The following is a 27113-nucleotide window of genomic DNA, read 5'->3' as shown; positions in this document are numbered from 1 at the left end:
GTTAGCTCACTTGTTTCTGGCCTGAGGCCATCATTACTTTAAAGTGTTTGACAAGCAATTTCTGCTAAGGAAGGTAGATTACATATATGAAACGCGTCTTCTATCCATAGCTAGGAATGCTCCTGTGGTCCTTCCTGACATCTTCTATCCATAGCTAGGGGTGGTCTTGTGGTCCTTCCTGACGTCTTCTATCCATAGCTAGGAATGCTCCTGTGGTCCTTCCTGACATCTTCTATCCATAGCTAGGGGTGGTCTTGTGGTCCTTCCTGACGTCTTCTATCCATAGCTAGGAAGGCTCCTGTGGTCCTTCCTGACACTGTTGTCACGTTTGACATCGCTGTTTCCCGAAAGTTGCTGACCCTCCTGTAAAGCTGCAATTTTAGCTCTTCAGAAAACTGGAGATGTGTTTGTAAAGGCCCAGCTTTTACAAGATATTTTCTACATAGCATGTGTTACTTGTGATTTGGGGATGCCGATTGTCTTCAGTGGCATCATTGTGAGAAATTCTGCATATTTCTCTCTCTTTAATTCAGACTGTTCAATTTTTTAATTAATTTTTTAAAACAACCTTTTCTCATTCTATGTACGTATCCCAGTTGCCACTCTCTTCCTTCCTCCCGCTCCCCCACCTTCCCCCTCCCCACCTCCATCCACTTCTCAGAGATGGTAAATCTTCCTATGGGAAGTCAAAAAAGTCTTACATTTCCCTTCTGAATGTAGGTGACAGTTGTGTACTTTGGGCAATCTCTGGGGCCACTGACAGTGGGACCAGGATTTATCCCTAGTGCTTGAGCTGGCTTTTTAGAGTCTGTTCTTTTTGAATACCTGGCTCAGCCAGGGGGTAGGGCCTTGGTTCTGCCTCAGCCTATTCTATTTAAATAGCCACCACACAGATGTTATGAGCAGAGCAGATACTCCTTTCTGAGAAATATCAATCTTTCAAATTAGGTGACTTAGAGAATCATGATCCAATGTTTAAAGTAGAATATTTTTCAATACACTGTCTCTTTCCTACTATGTCTTACATGCAGCTTGAAAACTGTACAGTATGGGTTTGTCAGTAGACTTGGGTCGGCTAAGAAAATATGTACCCTGCTTTGACTCAATAAACTCATGCTTAGTATGGTTCAGCTTCTTCATATTTACTCTTGCCCATATTAGAAAACAATTAGCTTACTAAACAAATTTGAGTATTTGATAGTGGTGGGGTGAGGGTGATCCTCTCTGAATCTTCCTCATTTGAGTAAGAATTATAGGGTATTTGATAACCATGTTTAAAAATGGAGATATCCAAATATTATTGTAAACACCCAATGATTTGTTTTACCTACAATATAAGTATTTTACTTGGTTGGCTTACATAGTAGCTAATAATATTTGTTAATGTAATTTAACTGCTGTGAACCTTTACTGAACAAATATTGAAATTTATTCAAGTCAAAGAAAGAATCTCTAATGACTTTTGTTAAAGCTTCTATTTAATAGTTAAGGAGAAAAGTTTGTATGACATACGAGATGCAATTAACAGTAGATTTTACATTTAATAAAAAGAAAGAAGCATGCGTATTTGCTTTATTCATTCCATCATAATTTGCATTAGAGCTGTGGGTGTTTAATGAGCAAATTCCAACTAAAATGCTATATTGATTTTCTAGTGAACTTTGTAATAGTCATCTACCTTGGAAAAGCTCAGTGTTTACAATTAAGTTTTCTTTACTAAAAATATTTGAGAGTTGCATATTGATCCTTTAAAAGTACAGGATTCTAGAAGGAATTGGGTGATTTATAAACTCCCAAATTTACATATAACCTAAAAGATGGTTTTAAATGTCCATTCAATAATGCCTTAATTTTTGAATACATTTTTATTAATTATATTAAAAGATTTAATTTCTAAAAGTTCTATTTGTATGAATGTTTGCCCTCTATTTATTTTTTTGTGCACTATGTGTGTGGTTGGCCTCTCAGAGACCAGAAGAGAACACCAAATCCCCTGGAACTCATCCTGAATCACCTGATGTGGATACTGGGAACCAAACCTTGGTCCTCTGAAAGAACAGAAAATAATCTTAAGTGATGTGCCATCTCTCTAGTCCTATAACCAGATTTTGAATGTGGAATATGTATGTGTGTGGAGCATTTTAAATATAGCATTCAAATATCTATGTGTTAATCTTCAAATACACATATGGATACTTGGATTTTAAGTAGTCTTATAAAATTAACACTAGTTTTGTTAATCATATAGGATCAAATAAGCATGTTAGCTTGAATCACAGAGATGAGTAGACATTCTTTTTATCAGGTACTACCATCTTATGTAAAGTGAAGTGCAACATGCAATACATGAGCTGTCTTGTGTTGTTGGCTTGTACAGGGGAACATGAGTTCTAATCCACCTTGAGCTATATGCAAATATTCTGTCTAAATAAATAATTTAAATTTAATAACAAATAGGGAATTTTCAGTAGGAAATCTGTTGGCATTTAAAATGTAACCAGTATTTTATGTTGTATACTAAAAATATTCCACAGCATTTATGATGATATGATATATGTGTGCTAATTTGTAATTTCATCATTATTTTATATCCTGTCTTGTTTGTATATTTATTACAAGTAGTTTATAATGGAAAAAGTAGAATAGCATGATGCTTTGTGAGAACTGTGTCATCATGGTATACTGCTTGCAGTAAGCTATGGATAAGTTTTCTTTTTGCCTCTCTTATTTTGCCTGCTACTATAAAATATTGAAAAGGAGGAATTTTGAATTTATTTTTATATAGAAATTGTCAAAATCAATGTTAAATATTTTAGCTTTGCTTGTTTTATGTGTATGACTGTTTTTGTCTACACAAATATATATGCACCATATGCATGCCTAGTGCCCACAGAAGTCAGAAGTAGGCACTGAATTCCCTGGAAACGGAGGTTTGGATGATTGGGAACAAAACTCAGGTTTGCTGCAAGAGCACAAGTGCTCTTAACTCCTAAGCAGACTTTTTACCCCCAAATCACATTTTAATTGTTTGAAACTAAGTTGTATTATGAGTATGTCTATTAAGTCTTTTGACACTAGTGGAATTAAAATATTATTTGTTTAGGATCCTCTTGTTTCTTTGATCAAGAGCTCTTTGTCTAATTTAAAAACAATGACAAGTGGTTTTATTTTTATCTTTATATATTAGCTCTATGACTAAAATAATTTCAGATATTTATAAAACCAATATTGATGAACTTTTGGAAAGTGATAATAAACAGGATGTATTTGTCATATACCACACCACTTCTATACCATAAAAGACAGTGTTTTTCTAAGCTATTAAGAGTTGTGGTTGTGGGAAGACAGTTGTTTAGTAGAAGAAGGGAAAGTAAATATTTTGGGGCACTGCCTCTTGAATAAAAGTTTCTGTCACAGTTGATGATGACTTCATTCATGGTGGAGGAATAGTCTAGAGGAGGAGACGGAGGATCTAAGTGACGATGTGAAAGTGCCCTCTAACTCAGTGATTCTCAACCTTCCTCGTGCTGTGTCCATTTAATTCACATCCTCATATTGTGACCCTCCAACCATAAAATTTTGTTGTTATTTCATAACTGTAATTTTGCTACTGTTACGAACTGTAATGTAAATACCTGATAGCCAGGATATCTGGTATATAACCCCTATGAAAGGGTCATCCAACCCCAAAGGGGCCATGGCCCATAGGTGGAGAACTGCTGCTGACACGTGTTAATTATTGTGATATGATCTGTAGGCACTGCTTTGAAGTTTTCACATGGGTTTTTACAGGCTGTTTTCCCTTTTTTTCAGGCAAAATATTTCTGATTTCTGTCATGACATTTTCCTTGATACATAGGGAAATAACAACAGCTGATTTAATATCTGAATTTTAAGTTTAGTTGTCATTCTTTAGATTTTGCTTTATAGCTTTATACTATATTTGTCTAAAGGTGTGTGTATGTGTGTGCGTGCACGCGCACGCACCACATGCGTTCAAATGTCTTTAGGGCCAGAAAAGTGCATCGAATCCCTGAAGTTGGATTAATGGCAGCTCTAAGCTGCCCACCATGAATGCTGAGAACCTGTGGTGACTAATCTTGATTGGTTGCCATCTTGACTACATCTGGAATCAACTAAAACCCATGCAGCTATAGGCACTTTTGAGGGGGTTTTTCTTCATTGGATCATTTGAGATCTGGAGGTCTACCTTAAATCTGGGCCACACCTTCTGGTAGCAGCATATATAATATGCCAGCAAGTAGTACCTGCTCCTGAGGCATTCCTTGCTAGTATTAAAGGATTCCAACTTATTTTGAAGACCAGCTGAGACATCTAGTCTTATTTACACTTCTCATTGGGGGACAACCATTATTGACTATCTAGACTCTACCATGTAATACATTCTAATAAAACACAACACACAACACACCACACACACACACACATACACACTATAAATTCTGTTCCTCTAGAGAGCCTTGACAAGTAGGTTACTGTAACTCGAAGTGGTTCTACAGCAGCAAACGTATAAGGATGAATTTTTTATTTATTTATTTAATATTTCCACCTCTTCCCCGCTTCCCTTTTCCCTCCCCCTGCCCTCCTCCCCCTCCCCACCTCCCCCTCCCTCTCTAGTCTTAAGAGCAGTCAGGGTTCCCTGCCCTGTGGTAAGTCCAAGGTCCTCCCCCATCCATACAGGTCTTTAAAGGTGAACATCCAAACAAACGAGGCTCCCACAAAGTTAGTCCATGCAGTAGAATTAAATTCCAATATCATTGTCCTTGGCTTCTCAGTCAGCCTTCATTGCCAGCCACGTTCAGAGTGTCCATTTTGATCACATGCTGATTGCTCCCAGTCCAGCTGGCCTTGGTGAGCTCCCATTAGATCAGTCCCACCATCTCAGTGGGTGGACACACCCCTTGTGATCCTGACTTCCTTGCTCATGTTCCCCCTCCTTCTGCTTCTCATTTGGACCTAGGGAGCTAAGTCCAGTGCTCCAATGTGGGACTCTGTCCCTATCTCCAAAGGATGAATTTTTATCTGGAACAGACTTCTAATTTGCAGACAGCTACAATTATTGAAGCCCGTCCTAGACTCTGAGAGCACTAAAATCACCTGGTGTGAAGTAGTTAACAAACTTACTGAGACAAATGCATTATATTATCCTGATTCACCTATTGTGAGAAGGAAGGAATTTTGTGACCATATACAGAAAAGTTTTGACTATTTGTGAGAAATAATAGTACTGACTGGTGACTCATAGACTCTGGATAAAATGACAGGAAAAGAATGATGTCTGTGATAAAATTAGCCAACTTCTAGCATCTCAGGATACAGTGACAAAGGAAAAGAATAAACTTGGTGATGAAATTGAAGGACCCCAGATGAGAGTAAACAATCTAAACTTCTGTAAGTGTGCCTTAGAAGAGAATCCTTTCTTTAGCAGCCATAGAGCTTAACCTGCAGAAAATGAAACTAAGGCCCCCTTCATAAGGTTGTTTGAATTACAATGAAAATTCAACTTCTAGTCACAGAATCCCAGAGAACCTAGACAACAATGAGGACCCTAAGAGAGATATACATAGATCTAATCTACACGGATAGTAGAAAAAGACAAGATCTCCTGAGTAAATTGGGAGCATGGGGATCTTGGGAGAGGTTTGAAGGGGAGGGAGAGGCAGGGAGGGCAGCAGAGAAAAATGTAGAGCTCAAGCAAAATCAATAAAAAAGAGTGGTGAAAGTTAAAGGAAAGTTAAAGTAAAGGCCCTAATTGGTACAAAATGGGATTTTGTAATTTGGGATGGAGATGTGTGGGAGGACTCTCCTGAGGCTGAGACTTCGAACCCTCAGATTCTGTTTGATTTACATCACATGACAAAGAAGTCTCTCCCCTAAGCATAGGATGCACTGCTCCACCCCCTGTAGTACCACACTTTTTGCCTTTGCCTGAGGAAGTTAATCTTTCATTGCCTGCAGAACTGGCAGTGACTTTCCCTGAAGGAAATACCAGGCAGGATAATCCTCAAGGTTTAGCAATGGTTGGCTGTACACCCATACCCAGAGTGAAGACATAGAGGGAGGTAGAAAGTATAGTCCACAAGAAAGTGTATGGCATACCATCAACAAGCTTATGAGTTTACTAATTCATTCAATCAGAATTTGGGGGAATATGTGTGGGAATGGATCTTAAAGATGCATAATAATTGTAAAAGGAGCATTAAATTGGGTCAGGATATGTTTATTGATGTGGGCCCGCAGAGCGATGAAACTAGGTTTAATGTGAACTTATGCATGATTTAAAAACTGTCAAAAAATTCATTTGCTTGGTTGTCTGAAGCATTTGTTAAAAGGGTCTTCTGAAAAGGAGGAGGAGATGACAGCTACGTCTGTTTAGTGTTGATGAAGGGATTTTAAGGCTCAGGGAAATTGCAATGCTAGAGTGGATACACTATGCAAAACCTTGTTTTCTACATTCAGAACACCCAGAAAATATGCCCTTCACTCATCTTATAAGATGAAAAGTGGTAAGAGGAGCACCAGCACATTTGTAATCTTTGTCATTTTTATTGTCCTTTTGTCAGACCTTAGGTTTATAGATATTGCTCCTCAGTTGGATGGTATAAATACAATGGATCTAATTGAGCCCAGAGTAGCAGGTGCCAGGTGACTGAACTGAATCACCAAAGACATGTTTATAAATATTTCTTTATATTGAAGGGGGATATGCTATAGATATTTGCAATAGAGTGGATCTTGGTTTCTTGATACAAATTTAAAGTCAATTTTGCTATATATATATATGTATATATAACATATGTATATATACATATATATATATTTTATATATATATATATATTTCTGCTCTTGATTAAGGTACTGTGTTTGTACAGCTCATTTAAAATGTAATATATAATTAAGAAATACAGGTTAACAGATATCATCTATAATAGTCAAGCCTGTAATAATAGCCAAGCTTGTAGTCATGTTAGTTAGCTTTTCTAGGTATTTAGAGATATATTTCAGTTAGGTATTCATCAAATCTTTCAGCAACCTTCAGAATAGGGCATTTAAATGTTTTAAGAAATTAGGACTTTTCATGACAGTGAGACACATCTGCTCCTGGCAGTACAAGCTACTTCAAGAGGAAGATGGGCATTGAAGAGGCTCCTTATGGCATTGGTTAGCCATTTGAGCAAGAAACGTCTCTTGCCTGGACTGCTTAATGAATTACATGTGCAGGAACCACAGAGAAATGACTGGTGAACTTGCCTAAAGGTGAGATGATCCTTCGGGGTTTCTGCTTCATGAAAGAATCTGTTAGACATTCTGTAGGACACAAAAGAGACTGAAATTTCCTTCTTCATGGAAAAGTCTGCCAGATACTATGGGCCAGTAGGCTGAAGATGGAGCCCCAATGGTACAGAAGCACTTTGGGTGACTGTCCAGGCAGCAAAATGTTTCTGTCATTTTTAGAGTGTTGGAAGTTGCTTACAATGTACTTCTTGTGTACTTAAGTAATATTATATCCTGGAGTCTTTTATGGAGTTGCATAATTTATAGTTATAGTTTCCCTTAGTTATGATAAAAATAAAGTATATATAAATATTGTAACTTTAATTCTTGTTTGATACCTGTTTTGTTATATGTAATTTTACTATGTTAAAGTTAAAATCTTCCTTTTTGTTTAAATAGGAAACAGAAAAGGGGAAATGATGTATGAGGTCCCTCTGTCTATGTGTTTCTTTTATTGGTTAGTGAATAAAGAAACTGGTTTGGCTTATAGCATGGGAGGAGGAAGGCAGAGTTAGAGAGAAGCCATGCATCTGCTGCCTGAGACAGACACTGGGAAATTTAGCTGGTAAGTCACAGCCATGTGGCGATATTCAGAATAATAGAGATGGGTTAGTTTAGGATATGAGTTTAGCCAGAATTATTCTTAAGCTATTGGCCAAATAATATTGCAAATAATATGATTTTATGAGTGGTTATTTTGTGGCTGTGCAGCCGGGACGAACAAGCGATCCTTCCCCTAACACCACCCAGTTCCAAAATTCTATGATTGAAATAGGTGCACTTAGAAGTTGTCAGAATTCCCACATTGGTTCCCTGACCTGGAGAGTGAAGGCTATTATGGTTAAAAATGCCAGGAAGAAGCCATTGGAAAATAGTGAGCCAAAACTATTATTGCATCACTGGAGGAATAGGAGGTAGTTTCCACCACATCTCTCTTTAGCTCTCTGATCTGGATTGTGCAGTAAGTAGATGGATCACACAGAATGACAATTTTCTGTTGAAACCTCAATCAAGTGTTGCAGCTACTATACCAGATGTGTGTCATACTTGAGCAAATTAACACATCTGGTACATGGTATGCAACTATTGATATAGCAAATGCATTCTTCTCAGTACCTATACATAAAGACTACCAGAATTAATTTAATTTTAGTTGGCAAGGCCAGCAGTATACTTTTAGAGTTGTGGCTCAAGGGTGTATTAACTCTCCAGCCCTGTGTCATAACCTAGTTTTCAGGTATCTTGATTTTCCATCTCTTTGACATATCATACTCATCCTCTACATTGAGGACATTATAGCGATTGAACCAAGTGAGTAGGAGATAGCAAACACTTTGGCTTTGGTGATGCATATGTGCATCAGAGGATGCGAAATAAATCCATCCAAAATTCAAAGGCCTTTGACCTCATTAAAATTTCTAAAAGTACAGTAGTCGGAGTCATATAAGGATAGTCTTTCTAAGGTAAAGGGCAATTTATTGCACTTGGCCTTTCCCACCACCAAGAAAGAAGCACAATATTTATTGTTCCTATTTGCATTCTGGAAGCAGAACATTCCTCATTTGGATGTATTAATTCAACCTGTAAACCAAGTGACTCAGAAAGTATCTAGTTTTGTGTGGGGCCTAGAATAGGAAAAGGCTCTTCAACAGTTCAAGGCTGCTTTACTACTTGGAACATATGATCCAACAGTGATCTAACTCAGTGGTACTTAGGATGTCAGTGGCAGATTGGGATGCTATTTGGAGCCTTAGAAAGGTCACAGAAGACCCTTGGGATTTTGGAGCAGTAACCTAACTACTCATCATCTGCAGACAACTGTTCTTCCTCTGAGAGACAGCTCTTGTCCTGCTATTGGGCCTTAATGGAAAATGAACATTTTACAATGGCCTACCAAGTTACCATGTAGCTTGAACTTTCCATCATGATGTGGGTATTCTATGATTCATCAGCCAAAACCTAGGACATGAACAGCAGCAGTCCTTTACCCAATGGAGGTGGCACCTATTGCTTCATGGGCTGTATCTCAATTGGTTGACCAACAAAGAGATGACTAGTGCCTGGGCTCCTCTTAATCAGGCTCCAACCCAGAAATGACAGCTGCAGCATTACAGACTCTTCCTGGAGCAGCCCTGAAAGACACTGGTAAAGAGAAATCTTCACTGGTAAATAGAAAGACAGTGGACAGATGTTTGGACAGTATACATCATTGTTTGTTTGTTTGTTTGGAAGGAGAAATATCTAGATGTACAGTTCATTGATTGATGGACTGTTGTCAGTGAATTGGCTGGATTGTCAGGGAGAAATTAGATCACTTCTCCACATTGGAGGTAAGCATATTGTTTCTGGAGTAAAAAGATCCTTTTGGGTATCTCTTGTTGCTACCATGCCATGGGGTTATAAAATGGATGGGAAACATACAACAAATAACCCCATCAAGCCAGGATACAAATGGCTTTTGGAATGAAGGTATGGGTCACTCCTCTAAGAAAGGCTCCAAGACCTACTAAGGTGCTTGCTGAGGGTAGGAGTAATACAAAATTGGTAGTAGAAGATGGTAGTTCTAATTATCAGCTAAGGCCATGTAACCAGTGGCATAGATGAGTATTAAAATTGACATGAGTGTTTCTGTCATATGAATGTGGTATGCATATGAAGCAGATAATTGTGTTTTCTTCCTCTATGTTTTTATCTTATAATGGAATATCAGTTGAGACATCAGTGATTATTTTTAAATTATAAGATACTGAAGAATGTCTCTCAAGGGAATTTGACACCTAGTCCAAAATTCATAATGTGTTTGCAGTTGTACATGGGAGAGTTATGTCATGTTAGGTATAATTATGAACTGGTTATTGCTTTCTTTGGAAATTAAAGATGATATAGGGAATATGAGTGGGTGTCATATTGACAAAGGGTGGACTTGTGATGGCTAATTCTGCATTTCAAGTTGAATACATCTGGATTTAACTTCAACCCAAGCAGCTGGCCACATGTGAGGGATTTTTCTTCATTGTGTTGTTTGAAGTGGGAATACTCAACCTTTAAGTGTGGGTCATTTGAGATTTGAAGACCTATCCTAAATCAGAGCCGCACCTTTTGGTGGCAGCTTGTCTAAAGGACATGGAAGGAGGCAGCTCTTTGCTTTTGTGTGCTTTCGTTACTCTTCTTGGCAAGTTCATCTGTCCTGCTGTTGAGACATTCCGTGCTGATATAAGAGCCTACTTCTTTTGGATTTAAAATTATACTGAAGACCAGCTAAAACATCCCAGTCTTGTGACCTGAACAACTGTTGGATACTTGGAATTTCATCAGGAGACAGTCTGATTTTTAATATATTAAATTGCTTTCCATGAAAACTCCATCAATATTCAAGCTTTTGTTTTCAGTCACAAAACTATTTAATGGAACTCAGGAATATTCTATTATTTTCACCCTAATATTTCCCATTTCTGTTGTTTTTTCTTCATTGCTTATGCTTATCTCTTTTTATCTAAAGATTTTCTTTCTTGCTCCCTATTAGTTGCGTTTATTGACTTATAGTCATCTCTTCAAATGAGGATTGTTTTTCATTTCAACTTCATTAACGGGGGTCATGTTTCGACAGCCGCATTGGTGAGATTTTGGGGGTATAGCATCTGGCATTACCAGGAGATACAAACTCGCAGCGTTCCTCTGGCTCTTGCGGTCTTTCTGTCCCTCTTCCCACGGTGTTCTCTGAACCTTAGGTGAAGGAGTTGTTTTGTAGTTATATCAGTTAAAACTGGGACCCACAACTTTTCAATTTGAATGGTTGTAGTTTTCTGTATCGGTCTCTGTCTCTTACAGAGAAGGGTTTTGTTTGTTTGTTTGTTTGATTAGAGGTGAGGACTACTCTGATTTGTGGGAGTAAGGACAAGTCTTTGAAATATAGTTAGGGGTTATGCTAGTTTAGTAGCAAGGTAGTTGTTTATCCTCAGGATGCTTCTTTACCACCACTTTTAATTTAAGTAAGCCAGTAACTGTCTTGATCAGCTCTATTAATTTATAACAACTATGGCTAGAGCCTGCTATTTTATGAAGGGTATTTTATATATTTTCTAACTTTACATTATGGTTTGATTAAAAAAAATTAGGACAGCTCTCCAGGTATTTAAGGCATATTGCTTAACATTTTGTAATATTTTAAGGTATTTTCAAGGTATTAAAAATTATACTTAAGAAAAGTCAGTTTCAGATAATATCAGAGTTCTCAACATGATAAGAGATGCCATTCAAAATGTAGTCTGCTCCAAAGGTGCTTCCTGTTCTGTGTGAATACACAGTGTGAACTCATGATTGCACTCATTGAACTGCTGTCCTGTTGGGCATCTGCATACATGGAGAGTTGCTTTAGTTTGTAACTTGCTGTTTTATTTCTGATTCCAGATGACGATTCTTTTTTTTCTGTAATTGATTTTTATGGAGCTCTACCTTTTCCTCTGCTCCCCTCCCTGCCTCTCCCCTCCCCTTCAACTCTCCCTCAAGGTCCCCATGCTCCCAATTTACTCAGGAGATCTTGTCTTTTTCTACTTCCCACGTATATTAGATCTATGCATGTCCATTTCTGTTTGTTTTGGTGGACATTTGGGTGATTTTTAAGTTTTGTTGCTATAGAGGATAACACAGTCAGTACTTTTGTGTGTTTTCTTTTGCACTTGTGTGTATGAATGTCTTTTTATAATGTAGCAGAGATTATCTAGATCACAGTAGGGACATGCTTGATTTTAATAATGTTGATAACTTGTTGCTCATATGCTATTGATATACATGTATAATTGGAGTATTTATGAGTCTCATTTTTAAAACAAACTCATTTTTTAAAGGTATGCTGTTTAATTTTTCTCCTTTTGTACGTGGCAGATATCTTCATGTTACAATAGTTATTAAAAATGCTTCCTCAAGTAATTAATTGGCAGTAGTTGAATTAGATGAATAATCTTTAGAATAGTAGTTTTCTTGCTTTTATTTACTCATTTCTTCTTTATTTCCTTGGGTTGAAGAGATAGCTCAGCGGTTAAGAGCACTGCCTACTATTCCCAGCAACCGCATGGTGGCTCACAGCCATCTGTAGTGAGATCATTTGGTGTCCTCTTGAAGAAGAGACCTGGTCAGTTGTTCTCATCAACTTAGACAGTGAAGTCCAGTATGGACAAGTTCAACAGTTCCACCATGAATGCATGCTTCTACATTGCCAGGGCATACATTTTATTTCCTTCATTTCTTAACTGATTTTGAGTTCTGTTGTTTTTGCAGCTTTGGTGGAAGAAGTGTATTTTGCACAGCGAGAACGTGATGAAGCTATGATGTGCAGATTGCAGCTAGCCCTTGAGGAGCGAGATGAAGCAGTTGCACGTATGAAGCATATGGAAATGTCACTGAAAATGTGCGTACACATTTAAAATTGTGTGTGATATAAACATAAATGTATGGATTTGTGTTATGGTTACATAGTCACATGTCTTACTGATTGTTGTTATTACATTAAGACAATTCATATCCCTATGATAGTTCTCTAAAATTAGGCAAGCTTGTGGTTTGCCTGATAAGGGTGATAATCAAATTCTTAGAAAGTAATTGAAAATTCATGCTCTCAGTATAGTTAGTTCTTCAGAATCCTGTTGTCACTCTTCTTTCCCAACTTTCCCATGTGATTCTTCTCATTACCTCCATTAATATCAGTTTTTTTATTTGTTTGGTTTTTTAATATATCTTGTTTTTTGACTGTGTATGCACTAATGTTAGGGATGGGAGCTCATGTCTCTGTCCCCCTCTCAGCACTGGAGCCCCATCTGACTCGAACCTGTACATGGCAGGCTTTGTACATGCTGCTACAGTCTGTGTGAGTTCATATGTGTGTCTGTCCTGCCATGTCTGGACATCATTAGCAACATTTAAATGTTATTGATTCAGTACAATTGGCTCTAAGAGGCTGCATTTTTGGTAACACAGTTGATTCTATTTGGTAAAGAAGACCATATCTAGAAATTCTAGAAGTACTATTCAGTTTTTATATATAATCTAATTTATTTCTATTTTATGAATACTTATTAGTTTATTTATTTGTGTTGCAGTGAGAAGGTTAGTAGAAAGTGTGGAGTAGGTCTGGATTTGTGCATGCAACCACACTTGTGTGGTGGTCAGAGACAACTGTCAGGAATTGCTTCTCCCTTTCCACTACATAGGTCCTCGGGATCAGACATTTATGGCTGTAATATTCTTTGGATCTTAAATGTCTCCTCCCAAAGACTCATATATTAAAGGATTGGTTTCCATCCTGTGGCAGCACTGGGAGGTGATGAAGCCTTCCAGAGCCGTGCATTATTAGAAGGTTGAGCCACCAACGGGAATATTGAGGCCCCAGTTTCTTCCTGTTTCTGTCTTTGATTCTTTGTCATCACTAGGTCTGCGATTTTCATCTCAGCATGTTCACTGTTGCCATGGACTGCCTCCCTGGAGCTCAAAAGCAGGAGAGCCATATGGCCTTGGTCTGAAATTATGGCTAAGACAAACCTGAGCCTCTTTTAGATTGATTGTCTCAAGTATTTAGTCACAGTGTCAGAAAGCTGAATAACAGCCTGAATTATACTCTTTATTCTTTTAGCTGCTAGTAGATACTTCAATTACTGTGTATTTTGGCTATTGTGAGTAATTCTACAGTAAACAAAGGAATGTAGTTATCTTTAATATATTGATTCCGTTTTTTGTGTATATACTCAGAACTAGATAGGTGTGGCACATAGTATGATTCCTTTAGCTTCTTCACTATTTTCCTCTATAATTGATATATGTTCCTACCAGTATTGTATGAGCCCACAGTTTTCTGCATTATCACTTGCAATTGTTTTTCATTTTTGATTGGGACGAGATATCTCATCGAGGCTTTCGTTTGTATTCTCCATTGGCTAGTAATGTTTAGTTGTTTTTTGTTACCATTTTAACTAATAACCAATTATGTTTTTCAACTCCTTTGCTTTTTGCTCCTGATTCTTAGAATAAACCTAGTTAAAAGTAGACACCAATGACTATGTTATAACCTAGGTGTTATACTATCTTTATATTGTCTTCATCTAATAATTAATCCGATATTTTCAGTCATCTTTGCTTAGATTTTCAAGACCTGCTCAGACATAATTCTTTGCGCAATGGTAACACAAATGGCATAGAATCTAGTTACCAGCAGAATCCTGTTCTAGCCTGAAAGCTCACAAGCTAGGCTTTTACTGCATGCATTTTTCTCAGTGATGCAGTTTTTATATTTCTACCAGAATCACCCATTAAGTAATACTTATAATTCTTGAGTCACTATAGTTTATATCTTCAAACTCTTGCATATTCTTCCCACAAATTAGTTCCAGAAGCATAAGAACCTCATGTTAAGTTCATCACAGTGACAAACCTACTGCTCTGTACCAAATTTCCACTGACATTTGTATTTCTTTGGCTACAATACCCAATGGAATTATCTTAAGAGAAAAAAGAGCTTATTTTGGCCCACAGTTCAGTAGGCTTCAGGACTTGATGATAAAGGGGAGGCATGGTGGAGTGGTTCAGTCCATGGAAGTAGGAGCATTTGGCAGTGTCAGTCTCTTTGCTGCAGACCAGGCCTCAGAAAGTATAAGGAGTGGGGTCTTGCATACAGCCTTTCAAGTTTTGTTCCTAATGCTCTACTTGAGCCTATATACCCACCCGTACTTCAGGTTCCACAGCTGCTACAAACCATATGGGAACAAACACTCAAAATATGAGCCTTTGGGAAACATTTCTAATCATGGCAATATGTGGTCCATTTTTAGTTTTTCAGAAGTTATAAGAAATATGATTTCTTTTTATTATTAATCTATATATTGTTTTGTTGCTGTCCTATATATTGGCACTCACTTATTTCATTAACTTTGAATGCAAAGCCTATTCTTATACTAGGGTTGTCTTTGTACTTCTATCAAACATAATTTTGTCATATTCATGTGGGTTATTTTGTAGACTAAATTGTGTCATATATATATATGTGTGTGTGTGTGTGTGTGTGTCTACTTCTTTGCCAGTGTTTTTTTAGGTTATTATTATTATTATTAAAATTTTTCACCTCTTCCCATTTTCCTCCCACTCCCTCCATTCCTCCTCTCCCTCCCTCTCCAGTCCAAAGAGCAGTCAGGGTTTCCTATCCTGTGGGAAGTCCAAGGTCACCCCCCCCATCCAGTTCTAGGAAGGTGAGCATCCAAACAGACTAGGTTCTCCCAAAGCCAGTACATGCAGTAGAATCAAAACCCAGTGCCGTTGTCCTTGGATTCTCAGTCAACCCTCCTTGTCAGCCACATTCAGAGAGTTCGGTTTGATCACATGTTCCATCAGTCCTAGTCCAGCTGGCCTTGGTGAGCTCCCATTAGATCAGCCCCACCATCACAGTGGGTGGGCGCACCCCTCTTGGTCCTGACTTCCTTGCTCATGTTCTAGCTCCTCATAAGGACCTTGGGAGCTCAGTCCAGTGCTCCAATGTGGGTCTCTGTCTCTATCTCCATCCATCGCCAGATGAGGGTTCTGTTTGCCAGTGTAATATATATAGTCTTAATTTCAGAATCTTTTTGTGCTTTAAAACCACATATTGCTCCAACTTTTCTCCTTATTACAGAATCATGCAGTTATTCTAGTACCTTTACCTCTCTAGATATATTTTAAAATTGTTTTCTTTATATCTACAGAATGTTTTACTGGACTCAAATGTTTTTATTTGTATTTTTTGGATTGCAAACTCTTTATCATTTGAGGTCATTGTTCTGCTTTCTACTACTGAACTAACTTTCAGGAAAGAAAATGGTAATATTGATAGATCAGCGGATAACTCAAGAAATGTGACATTTCATGCATGGGTTTTTCACTTAGATTGCAAACTTGTCAGTCAGAATTTGCATGGTAAAGGAAATCAATTGAAACCTGAGCCCATGAACATTTACCTCAGCAAAATTCTTAACTAATTATCATGACTATGTTAAGTTAGACTGTAGTAAACATTATTATGAGTTTATAAATGCTTAAGATTCTCTTGTCTACTTGCAAGCCCTATATTAGTGAGATATAGTTTATTGATTACTGGCTATATTTTATATAATATCATTACTTTAAATCTTTTATTAAACCAGGCATTTTTGGTGTTTTATACATGCTTCTAGTAAACTTTACCAATCTAAGATCATTTTATATAAAACTGAAGGTGTTATTTATTTTATGTAGTTGTTTTATATTATTTCTCTTGAAAAGATAGAATGTCTAATTTTGGTATTACAGTAAATGGTACAGTGCATGGTTTACCTGTTGAAAGCCTCAATATAGTTTTCTGAAATAATTTTGTTCATTTCTTACTTCAAGAGAATTGATCAAGCAAGATAATTGATTACCCAGTCCAGAAAATTATATTAAATATACTGACTTCCATCTTCTAATGTATTAACATTAAAAATCTGGTTTCACTTTTCAATATTCTATTTCAGGGAGAAATAATGATTATGTTATACAGCCAACCTGTCACCAATTCTGTAAATAAACTTTTATTGAAACCTAGCCATGCCCATCCTCTTGCCCGTTGTCTATAAATGTTTTAGCACTACAAAGGCAAGGTTGGAGAGGTAAGACAGAGAGAAGAAGCTGATCCAAATATATTTAGTGCCTGCCTCTTAAAAAAATTATTGATTCCTGTTCTATTTAATTTTATTGGGATGATTGTTATGACATTAACATTTGATGTTTGTGATAAACACATCCCCAAGACTTGGTAAGCAAAGGAGAAATAAGGGCTGCAGTCTTTTCTCTTTATTGGGAGTTTATATTATGCATGCATATATACAAATTTTTAAATCTCAAGTTTTTCTCAGTTAATTATAAGTAATAACAATAGTATAATAGTAGGAAAATACTAAGCAGGATTGAGAATAAAAAGAAAAGGGACTGGCTTTGCTGACTTCTTTTCTGCATGTTAGATCTAGCACATAAGGCTCACTAAAAACAGTTTAGGTTTATTTACTAGCAAGTTAAAAGTCATTACATATTAATTTAGAACTGATCACACAGATACTTTAAAGTTTGAGAGATAAGTTCACATGCCTGATAATTATTAAGCCTTTTATAAGAAATCAATTTTAACTTAAAAACTGTTTATTACTTGCTGTGGATTTTAATACTAGACTAAATTCAGTTATCTCAACTGTTTCTAAATTATAAAGAGTTGTTCATTTAAAATATTTGAACTCTTTATCTTTAAGTATTACAGGGAAATCCCACAAAGATTGTGTTCTGTTGATTATCCCAGTTATACAAATTAGATAACATTCCTGGATTATTATTTTTATTTGGTAGAAACTAAAACTGTAAGCTTATTACCATAACTATCAAAATCTTTTAAGATTACCAGAAGTCTACCAATCTCGATGTTTGGCTATCATCTATCCTCTCACATTTTAATTTATGTTTAATAATTATTAAAATTTTAAGTATTCATGCTGATTTTTCTGAAAACTATAGTGATCAGATTTTAGTTTGATTTCATCTGAAAAAGTTTAATACCAAGATATTTTAAAATACATGACTCCATTTAAAATTTATTTAGCTAACCGCAGTAAAGATAAATGCTCCCAGCATTCAGGTACTCTTGCTGTGCGGGAATCCTGATTTTCTGCTGTGCTTTGAAGTGAGTGCAAAACAATTGGCTACTTTGAAATTTTTGTCGAATAAACTTTTATAATTCATATATCTGAACATGTAATTTATTTTAGAGAAACTCTATAAAAGACAAGAATATTTGCTCTTCTAGAGATGTGAATTAAAGCAACCACTAGATCCTTGTGAGCCGCTGTTGTATATAATTAGAGTGTCTAGATCTTACTGCTGTGTCATCGTATGCCAGTGTGGACAGACAGTGTTTGCTGCTTATGTTTTTTTTTTTACTATTAAATTGCTGTGTTTAAAAACAGCTCAAAAAAAAAAACCCAGCTACTTTTTCCATGATTATAGTGTTATTTACCCAGTTGTGACATTTGGAACAATTCTGTAGCATATTTATCAATTGTCTCTAATAATTTTTAGTAACATCCTTTTTTGTGGTAAATATTAAATCACCAAAGTGCAAATATGGAGAGGGCCTCAGAAGACAGGAAATTGATCGGTAAACAATTTAAAAATAATAATTTAGTACAATTTAAAAATAATCCCAGTTATTTTTAAATCTGTCATTTACTAATATCCATAACAGAACCATTGCCTAAATTCTGTTTTCCAAAATATATCGCTTAGACTGTCTTTTCTATTAGTGCATTTATTCAGTTCATCCATATTAACAAGCATTTCAGTAAATGTGATAATTCTTATCAGAAAATGCATTGATGAAGAAGAAAATTGTCTTTCTCTTTCAATTGAATGACTCCATAAAATAGGAAAACAGAAAAAAAAACCCACTCATCTAAAGTATGGTTCAATTTTGGTCTGCTTGTATATTCGGTGTGTTTGTATACTAGGTGCAGCAATAGATTTTCAGGTTTAATTTAGTGCAATTATTTGTCATTGCTTTTGTGGGACCTTAGTTAAACTTTGTAATAAAAATGCTTGCTTTGTTTTTCACTTGTGCCAGCTTCCAAAAAAAGAAAGGAAATAGTTTCTGATCAGAATTGAAAGAGCAGGAATAAATATCATGATGAGAAAGAGTGCTTCTGCCACTGGGGAACTTTCTTCATCTAAACACATATGAACAATTGATCCTTGTAGTCATATATAGCAGTAAACATTAATAACTTAACAGTCTGAAGTCAGAGCAGAAGATAGAGAGCATTATTGGAAGACGGAGTCGAGCAGGTGCCACTTTAATATGTTCAGTGTCATGGTTGACTCTAAAGACTAGTCGAATGAAATTACTCGAGGTTCTAAAGATTTAAAAAGCGAACTCATTTTGCTGCACTAAGGAAATGCTACTGATCAGGCTTTCTGTGTCCCTTTTTTCTAGGCTAGAAAATATTAACCCTGAAGAAAATGACATGGTAAGCCATTCTCTGAGGAGATTTCTTGATGTCAGTCTTATATCTTAGAGGCTTAAGTTCAATTGAGTGGGTTTCAAGAACTAAGATGTGGGAAAAAGAAGAATTGACACACTAATAATGTACATCTTTGCTGCAATATGAAAATTCAATAACTTCACTCAGTCAATTTACAATTCACATGTGCCTATTAATTAAAACCCTATATTAAATAAAATATATTAAAACCTCATGTCTGACTAACATATAATGGTGTTGGTAGACATTACAGGAATTACTGAGCAGAATAAACAATGCAGACACTGGGATAGCTATTGAGAAGAATGGAGCTCTAATTGTGGATAGAATCTACAAGACCAAGGAGTGTAAAAGGAGAATAACTGCAGAAGAGATGAAGGCCGTGATAGAGGAGCGCGATGCAGCTTTGTCTCAGGTAACTGCTTGTGCCTATAACGTGTACACGTCCTATCTCACCTCTTTTAACATCCAGAAACAGTGAATTTTGCTCAGATTTTCTTTATTTCCCTTTTAGAATGTTTTGTTATATAAAAAAATGTTTCCTTGTGACGTAACACACACACACACTACTTTGTTGTATTTGGTATCTAATTCACACTAGTGTGGAGTATATAATCAATCAAATATTAAAATATTTAAATTTCTGTACTGCTTTTATGAATATGCATCCTACAATTTAGTAAATAATTTCTTAGTAAAATAATGTTCTATATAATGTTAATGTGCAATAAAATATACTTGCATTCATTAATCACTTCTATATTACATTTCTTACTGCATTGCAGTTTTGTAAGTGTTCAGACTGTTTTTGTTTGTTTTCTGAGTTGCTTTTGTTGTCGTTTTCAGTTTTTATTCCCAGAATCTGTGTTGATACATTTTGGATCAAAAAAATAGACATTAATTCAACTCTGATTTCTCCTCTGAGTTTACTGGGTCTATCACAGTCCTCTTACTGGGTTTCAAGTTCTCCTCCTCAACAGTGAGACCACTGGGCCTGCAGGCTAATTCCTTCTTAGCATACTTTGGTTTTGTCCTCCTGTCCTTCCCAAGCACAACTTTGAAGTCATCCACAAGACAACACTGCTCATATATGCTGTGGCTGCAGTTAACATATATGTGGTGTTACATCCCTTGCTTTGTGACATTTTCAGAATCAATTTCATTGTTTCTTTCTTCCTTCCTCTCCTGCCGGTATACCAGCTCGTATTTTCTCTGCCTACTGTGTGCTGTGTACTTTTTATGCCATTTACCTTGTGGTCATATCCTCTTCTTCATTGTTAACTATTCTCTAATTCAAGCATCTCCATTTATGGCCTCCAACTTTCTTAGCTCATTTACTCTGAAATTTTGATTCCATCAAGTTTTCAGCTTCACTAGTACCTGTTTCAATGGACCTTGCCTACTCTTTTTTTAAAATTTATTTATTTATTAAAAATTTCCATCTCTTCCCCTCTTCCCATTTTCCTCTCACTCCCCCCACTCCCTCTCCCTCTCCCCCTCCCTCTCCAGTCCTAAGAGCAGTCAGAGTACCTTGCCCTGTGGGAAGTCCAAGACCCTCCCCACTCCATCCAGGTCTAGAAAGGTGAACATCCAAACAGACTAGGCTACCAAAAAGCCAGTACATGCAGCAGAATCATAACCCAGTGCCATTATCATTGGTTTCTCAGTCAGCCCTCATTGTCAGTCACATTCAGAGAGTCCGATTTGATCACATGCTCGTTCAGTCCCAGTCCAGCTGGCCTTGGTGAGCTCCCATTAGATCAGTCAGACCGTCTCCATGGGTGGATGCACCCCTCACGGTCCTGACTTCCTTGCTCATGTTCTCCCTCCTTGTGCTCTTTATCTGGACCTTAGGAGCTCAGTTCGGTGCTCCAGTGTGGGTCTTTGTCTCTATCTCCATCCATCGCCAGATGTAGGTTCTATGGTGATATGCAATATATTCATCAGTGTGGCTATGGGACAAGGCTAGTTTAGGCACCCTCTCCTCTGCTACCCAAGGACCTAGCTGGGGACATCCCCTTGGACACCTGGGAACTCCTCTAGAGCCAAGTCTCTTGCCAAGTCTAAAATGGCTTCCTTAATTAAGATATCTTCTTCCCTGCTCCCATATCCACCCTTCCTTCATCTCAACCATCCCATTCCCTCAAGCTCTCCCCAATCCCTCCCTTTTCCCTTCTCTCTCCCCATCTCCCCTTCCCCCTATCCTACCCCCATCCACGTGCTCCCAACTTTTGCCCGGCGATCTTGTCTACATCCAATATCCAGGAGGATAAATATATGTTTTTCTTTGGATTCACCTTCTTATTTAGCTTCTCTAGGATCACGAATTATAGGCTCAATGTTCTTTGCTTATGGCTAGAATCCACTTATGAGTGAGTAGATACCAAATTCATCTTTTCGGTTCTGGGTTATCTCACTCAGTAAAGTGTTTTATATTTCCATCCATTTGCATGCAAAATTCAAGATGCCATTGTTTTTTACCACTGAGTAGAACTCTAAGGCATATATTGCTACACATTCTTTATCCATTCTTCTATTGAGGGGCACCTAGGTTGTTAAACTCTAATTAACCCAATTTAAAAATGGGGTACTGAACTGAACAGCGAATTCTCAATAAACGTTCAAATGGCCGAAAGATACTTAAGGTCATGCTCAACCTCCTTAGGGATCAGGGAAATGCAAATCAAAACAACCTTGAGATACCATCTTACACCTGTCAGAATGGCTAAAATCAAAAACACCAATGATAGCCTATGCTGGAGAGGATGAGGGGATCATTCATCCATTGTTGGTCGGAATGCAAACTTGTGCAATCACTTTGGAAATCAGTGTGGCGGTTTCTCAGGAAACTGGGAGTCAACCTACCTCAGGATCCACCAATTCCACTCTTGGGAATATACCCAAGAGATGCCCAATCATACTACAAAAGCATTTTTTCAACTATGTTCATAGCAACACTATTTATAATAGCCAGAATCTGCCTACCCTTTTTAAGTCTCAGATTCACCATATCTGCTTCTTACCTTACCTATCTTAGCTTCCTTGGCTCATCATAATTATCACCAACTTTCATATAACTTCAGTTCTCTTCTCTTTTATCAACTAATTTTGTTATTTAACCGTTTCACACATGTGTGTAATGTATTTTGTTTACTGTCACCCTCACCTATTCCTATCTCCCTCCAATTCTTGTTTACTCCATCTGCTACCAAATATTTTCCTAAATTCATGTTGTGTGTGTGCCTGTCTGTGAAAGAGACAGACAGACAGAGACCAGGAGGGAGGGAAGAGGGGCATCTAGGTTGTTTCCAGGTTCTGGCTATTACCAAAATAATAAGGCATTCAGATTGTTAAATAGAAAAATTTTCACAGAATCAAATACTTTAGAATTTTGTAGGGCCCTGGAGAAAAACTAAACTTAAATTACTAAATTAAGGAGTCTAATTTTCAGTTGAGTCCTTTATCCTTTTTCTATCTATGCCTAGCCATTGGTACTAGTATAAGTTTCAAGATTTCACAAATAAATTATTCATATATTTTCAAATATCCATTATAATGATGATGTCCTTAGTAGTGTGCTAAGAGACACAGTTGGGTCCATGCTAGCCTATCAATAAGCAAAAACAAACAAGATCATAGGATCTGATGGGGACTTTTAGCTGTAATAGCAGGGACTCATTTTTTCTTTGGGGATCTAGAAAAATTAGGTTAGTTTTAGGTTAGTCTTTGATGATGACTGAACAAGACACTGATCTATGAGTGTAACAGAATGGCATTAGGAGTCATTTTATTGATACTTGGCTTTTTTGGGTTTTTTTAACAAAAAATAAAACTAAAAATTGTATTTGGTTTCTCCCTATTGCTAGGTTATCTAGTCTCTGAAATATTTCTAAATAATTTAATGTCATATTTGTATTGGCTGTAATAATGCCTCTTTTTTTTGTAATTCAGTGACCTCATTTTGCCTATGCTAAAACAAATACTACAGATGACATCTCCATTGTGCTTAGAGCCGAGAGATACAGAAGGCAGAAAGAAACCAGGAGGTTATCATCAGGGTAATTAAAGACATTCAGCTAAGCAGTTTATAACTAGATTTCTGTCTCTCTATAAGCCACAAGCCCATACGAAACACCAATCTTCAGCTCTAGCAAATCCAACACACAAATGAAATTAAAACTCCAGGGAGACATTTGATCAACAGGAAAGCACACTGACCTGCTGTTTTATAAATCTGTTTTGACTTGAAGCATAGTTATCCCTGTCACTGGAGCATTCTTTCTCTGACCAGTCTTCCTTCAACCATCTATTGTAAGACCCAATTTAAATATTTCCTCCATGGATACTTCTCCCATGAAGCAATATTGATGACCGTCTTTCCTTCTCGCACTTTACTTTGTATGCTGTTACAGCACTTGCCATAGTGTTTTATTAGTTTTTCTTTATGGCTTGCATATTTTCTACCATTGAGATTTAAACTGTTTTGTGTATTCTGTTTTTTGTAGCATGAGGGCTGGCTTGTTGGGGTTTCCGTCCCGCCCGGTACCCCAACAGCCGGCAAATCCCAAAGAGAAATTACACACAGGACTCCATAAGGTTATAAACTGATTGGCCCATTAGGTCAGGCTTCTTGTTAACTCTTATAACTTATATTAACCCATTATTCTCATCTATGTTAGCCATAATGGCTCCGTACCTTTCTCAGCTGGGCAAGTTACATGCTGCCTCTTCAGTGGTCTGTGCAGGAGTAGCTGAGGAACCTTTCTCCTCCCTAGCCTTATCATATTCTCATTACTCCGCCTCTACTTCCTGTCTGGTTGACCCGCCTATACTTCCTGCCTGGCCAATCAGCGTTTCATTAAAATACATGATTGACAGAATACAGATAATTCTCCCGCACCATTTCCCTCTTTTTTTTTTTTTTAAACAAAGGAAAATACCCATAGTCCATTTGTTGGGAATGTGGGCGTAGTATTTCAGGCTACTTCCTGCTGGTTGGGGGCGCTGATAATCTTATGGGGACCTAAAGAAAATTTAGAGTTATAATCAAGTCATGACTGGAGTATCCTGTGAGTCTCGATCATCTCAGGCAGCAGTCTTGAATCTGTTCTGGATGTAGAACTCAGACATCTGGGCCATCTGTTCCTGTTGGAGATTTCTCAGGTGGCCTCCCTTGATGGAACCTGATTTTTCTTAACTCAGAATGAATCCACAGCTTCTCATTTTCTGTGGAAACAAAAGCAAAATTTCTTCTCCAAAGTAACATACCTTTTGACTTCAATTTTGAAGCCAAGGTATTTTCAAAATACCTATCTTGGGTTAGTTCAGCAGCATTTATAAACAAAAGTCTTTTAGCAGCTGTTGCTCCTTCCTCAACAATCAAACAATTCAAAGAGAGCATAATGGCATACAGTATCAAGATTCTCTTTGTATTTTCCATCTTTGTGTTGCTTTACTTTAACCTCTATTTCTTTTATTTTTACTTTTACTTTTTGAGACAGGCTCTCTGTATATCTTTGTCCTGGAATAACACTGTAGACCAGGTTGTCCTTGAACTCACAGAGATCCTCTGTCTCTGCCTCCCCAGTGCTGGGATTAAAGGTGTTTGCTACCTACCTTGAACTCAGAGATCTGTCTGTCTCTGCCTCCCAGGCATTGGGATTAAAGGTGTGTGCTACCACACCTTGAAGTCACAGAGGTCAACTACCTCTGCCCCTTAATGTCTCAGAGGTCAATGTACCTCTGCCTCCCAGGCATTGGGATTAAAGGTGTGTAACACCACACCCAACTCCTCTCTTTTTACTTTAAGAACTTTAACTTTTATCCTGCATTTATTTTTAACACACTATAAACCATTTAGAGGTTTTCTTCGTCTTTGAATCTCTCTTTACTGTATATCTCTCTTTTTCTGACCACATGAGCCTTTAATTTACAAAACAATACGGAAAGCCGTGGCTTTGACGGCTAGATCCTTAGCTTTCCAGCCTCTGCGGAGGTACTGGCTGTAGCCATTTTTGTTGCCACAACTCTATGGCGTTTCAAGGTCCATGCTAGCAAGTAAGCTGGAGCATTCTGCTCACAGACCACACTCAGTCGGACCGCCTGCCTGAAAGAGTCAGAGTTTGCCCTGGCAGGACGGCCCAGAAAGACGGCATTTTAAAACAGCACAGCTTTTTTCCTGCTACGACTGAAAACCGAAAAGCATGCGTTCAGCTTTTCACCAACAGCATTTAAGTGTTTCGTGGCAGGACCTCTTAATGAGCTGTGAGGTTTTGCAGCTAAGGCTGAGTCAAGAAGCTTCTCTTAAATGAGAGCATTTGCTTGCCTCTAGCAAGCAGAGCAGAACCGAAAAATTGCTGCTACCAAGAAAACATACTTTACTCTGTTCTTTCCCAAACTTTCTCAGGCTTTCTGTGGATTCATTTATCCACGTCTGGGCGCCATATGTAGCATGAGGGCCGGCTTGTTGGGGTTTCCGTCCCGCCCGGTACCCCAACAGCCGGCAAATCCCAAAGAGAAATTACACACAGGACTCCATAAGGTTATAAACTGATTGGCCCATTAGGTCAGGCTTCTTGTTAACTCTTATAACTTATATTAACCCATTATTCTCATCTATGTTAGCCATAATGGCTCCGTACCTTTCTCAGCTGGGCAAGTTACATGCTGCCTCTTCAGTGGTCTGTGCAGGAGTGGCTGAGGAACTTCTCTCCTCCCTAGCCTAATCCTATTCTCATTACTCCGCCTCTACTTCCTGTCTGGTTGACCCGCCTATACTTCCTGCCTGGCCAGTTTTTGATAGTCCTATGATATTATAGATACTAAATATATATTTACTGAATTGTTAAACATATTAGCTTTATTTGCCTGATGAATTAATGTACAGTTTTTGATCTGTTTCAAAGTATAATAAATAAAAATGGTGACATATTTTCCATCTGTTCATGTTCTACTAAGTGACGATTATATGCCTTGTGTTGGATTTCGGTAATAATCCCATGCTAATAATCATTAAAAGGTAAATGTTTCTGTCTTTTGTAAAACTTATAATTTTGTAACAAGATATAGGAAATGAGTAAACAAATAAAAATATTTTCAGGTAGTGGTGTAATTAAAACAAAGTAATGGAGAAGGCTGTGGTTTATACCAGGCTTTCTTTTGGGCCACTACCCAGCTCCCAAATCATGGTAGAGACTTTTTTAACTTTGAATGCTTATCCTAGCTTAGGGTTATTTCTGGCTAGCTCCTTTAACTTAAATTAATCCATTTCTCTTTGCCCTTTGCCTCAGGGCTTTTTTTCTTTCTTCCTCCTGTATATCTTACTTTCACTACTTGTGTCCGGCTGACTGGCGGCTGCCTGGCTGGCCCTGGGCATGTCCTTCTCTTTCTCCTTGTTTTCTTCTTTTTTCTTTTCTTATTTCTTATTTATTCTTTGTTCCCATCAACTGCACCTATTCTTTATCTACCTAGCTACTGGACATTCAACTCTTTATTAGACCAGTCAGTGCCTTAGGCAGGCAAGGTGAAACAAATGCAACACATCTTTATATAAATAACACACATTCTTACATCGTTAAACAAGTAGAGCATAAACAAATATAATAGATCTTTACATAGTGAAAATAATATTCCACAGCAGTAGTTGGTGGTAGAATTAACGGGGTAATCAAAGCAGGACTCTGTTAAGGTAAATAGATGAACTAAAACTTGAAAAGGATTCGACAATATAAAGAACTGTAGAGATAACATTCCTTCAGAAAGGAAGT

At 37.3% G+C, this 27113-nt stretch overlaps 1 protein-coding gene across 1 annotated transcript in view; it reads left to right on the top strand.

Moving 5' to 3' along the window:
* Mipol1 (mirror-image polydactyly 1) overlaps positions 1-27113 on the top strand; it is a 247392-nt gene that overhangs the window by 75563 nt on the left and 144716 nt on the right. Inside the window, exons 5-7 of the mRNA XM_048415994.3 lie at positions 12572-12701; positions 19299-19332; positions 19592-19762. Of these exons, the coding sequence (XP_048271951.2) occupies positions 12572-12701; positions 19299-19332; positions 19592-19762 (335 nt within the window). The remainder of the gene's footprint in view (positions 1-12571; positions 12702-19298; positions 19333-19591; positions 19763-27113) is intronic.

This window comes from Myodes glareolus, chromosome 11 (assembly GCF_982192425.1).
Source record: "Myodes glareolus chromosome 11, mMyoGla1.1, whole genome shotgun sequence".
In the NCBI taxonomy this organism is placed as follows: Eukaryota; Metazoa; Chordata; class Mammalia; order Rodentia; family Cricetidae; genus Myodes; species Myodes glareolus.
This window is presented reverse-complemented; position numbering and strand designations above follow the sequence as displayed.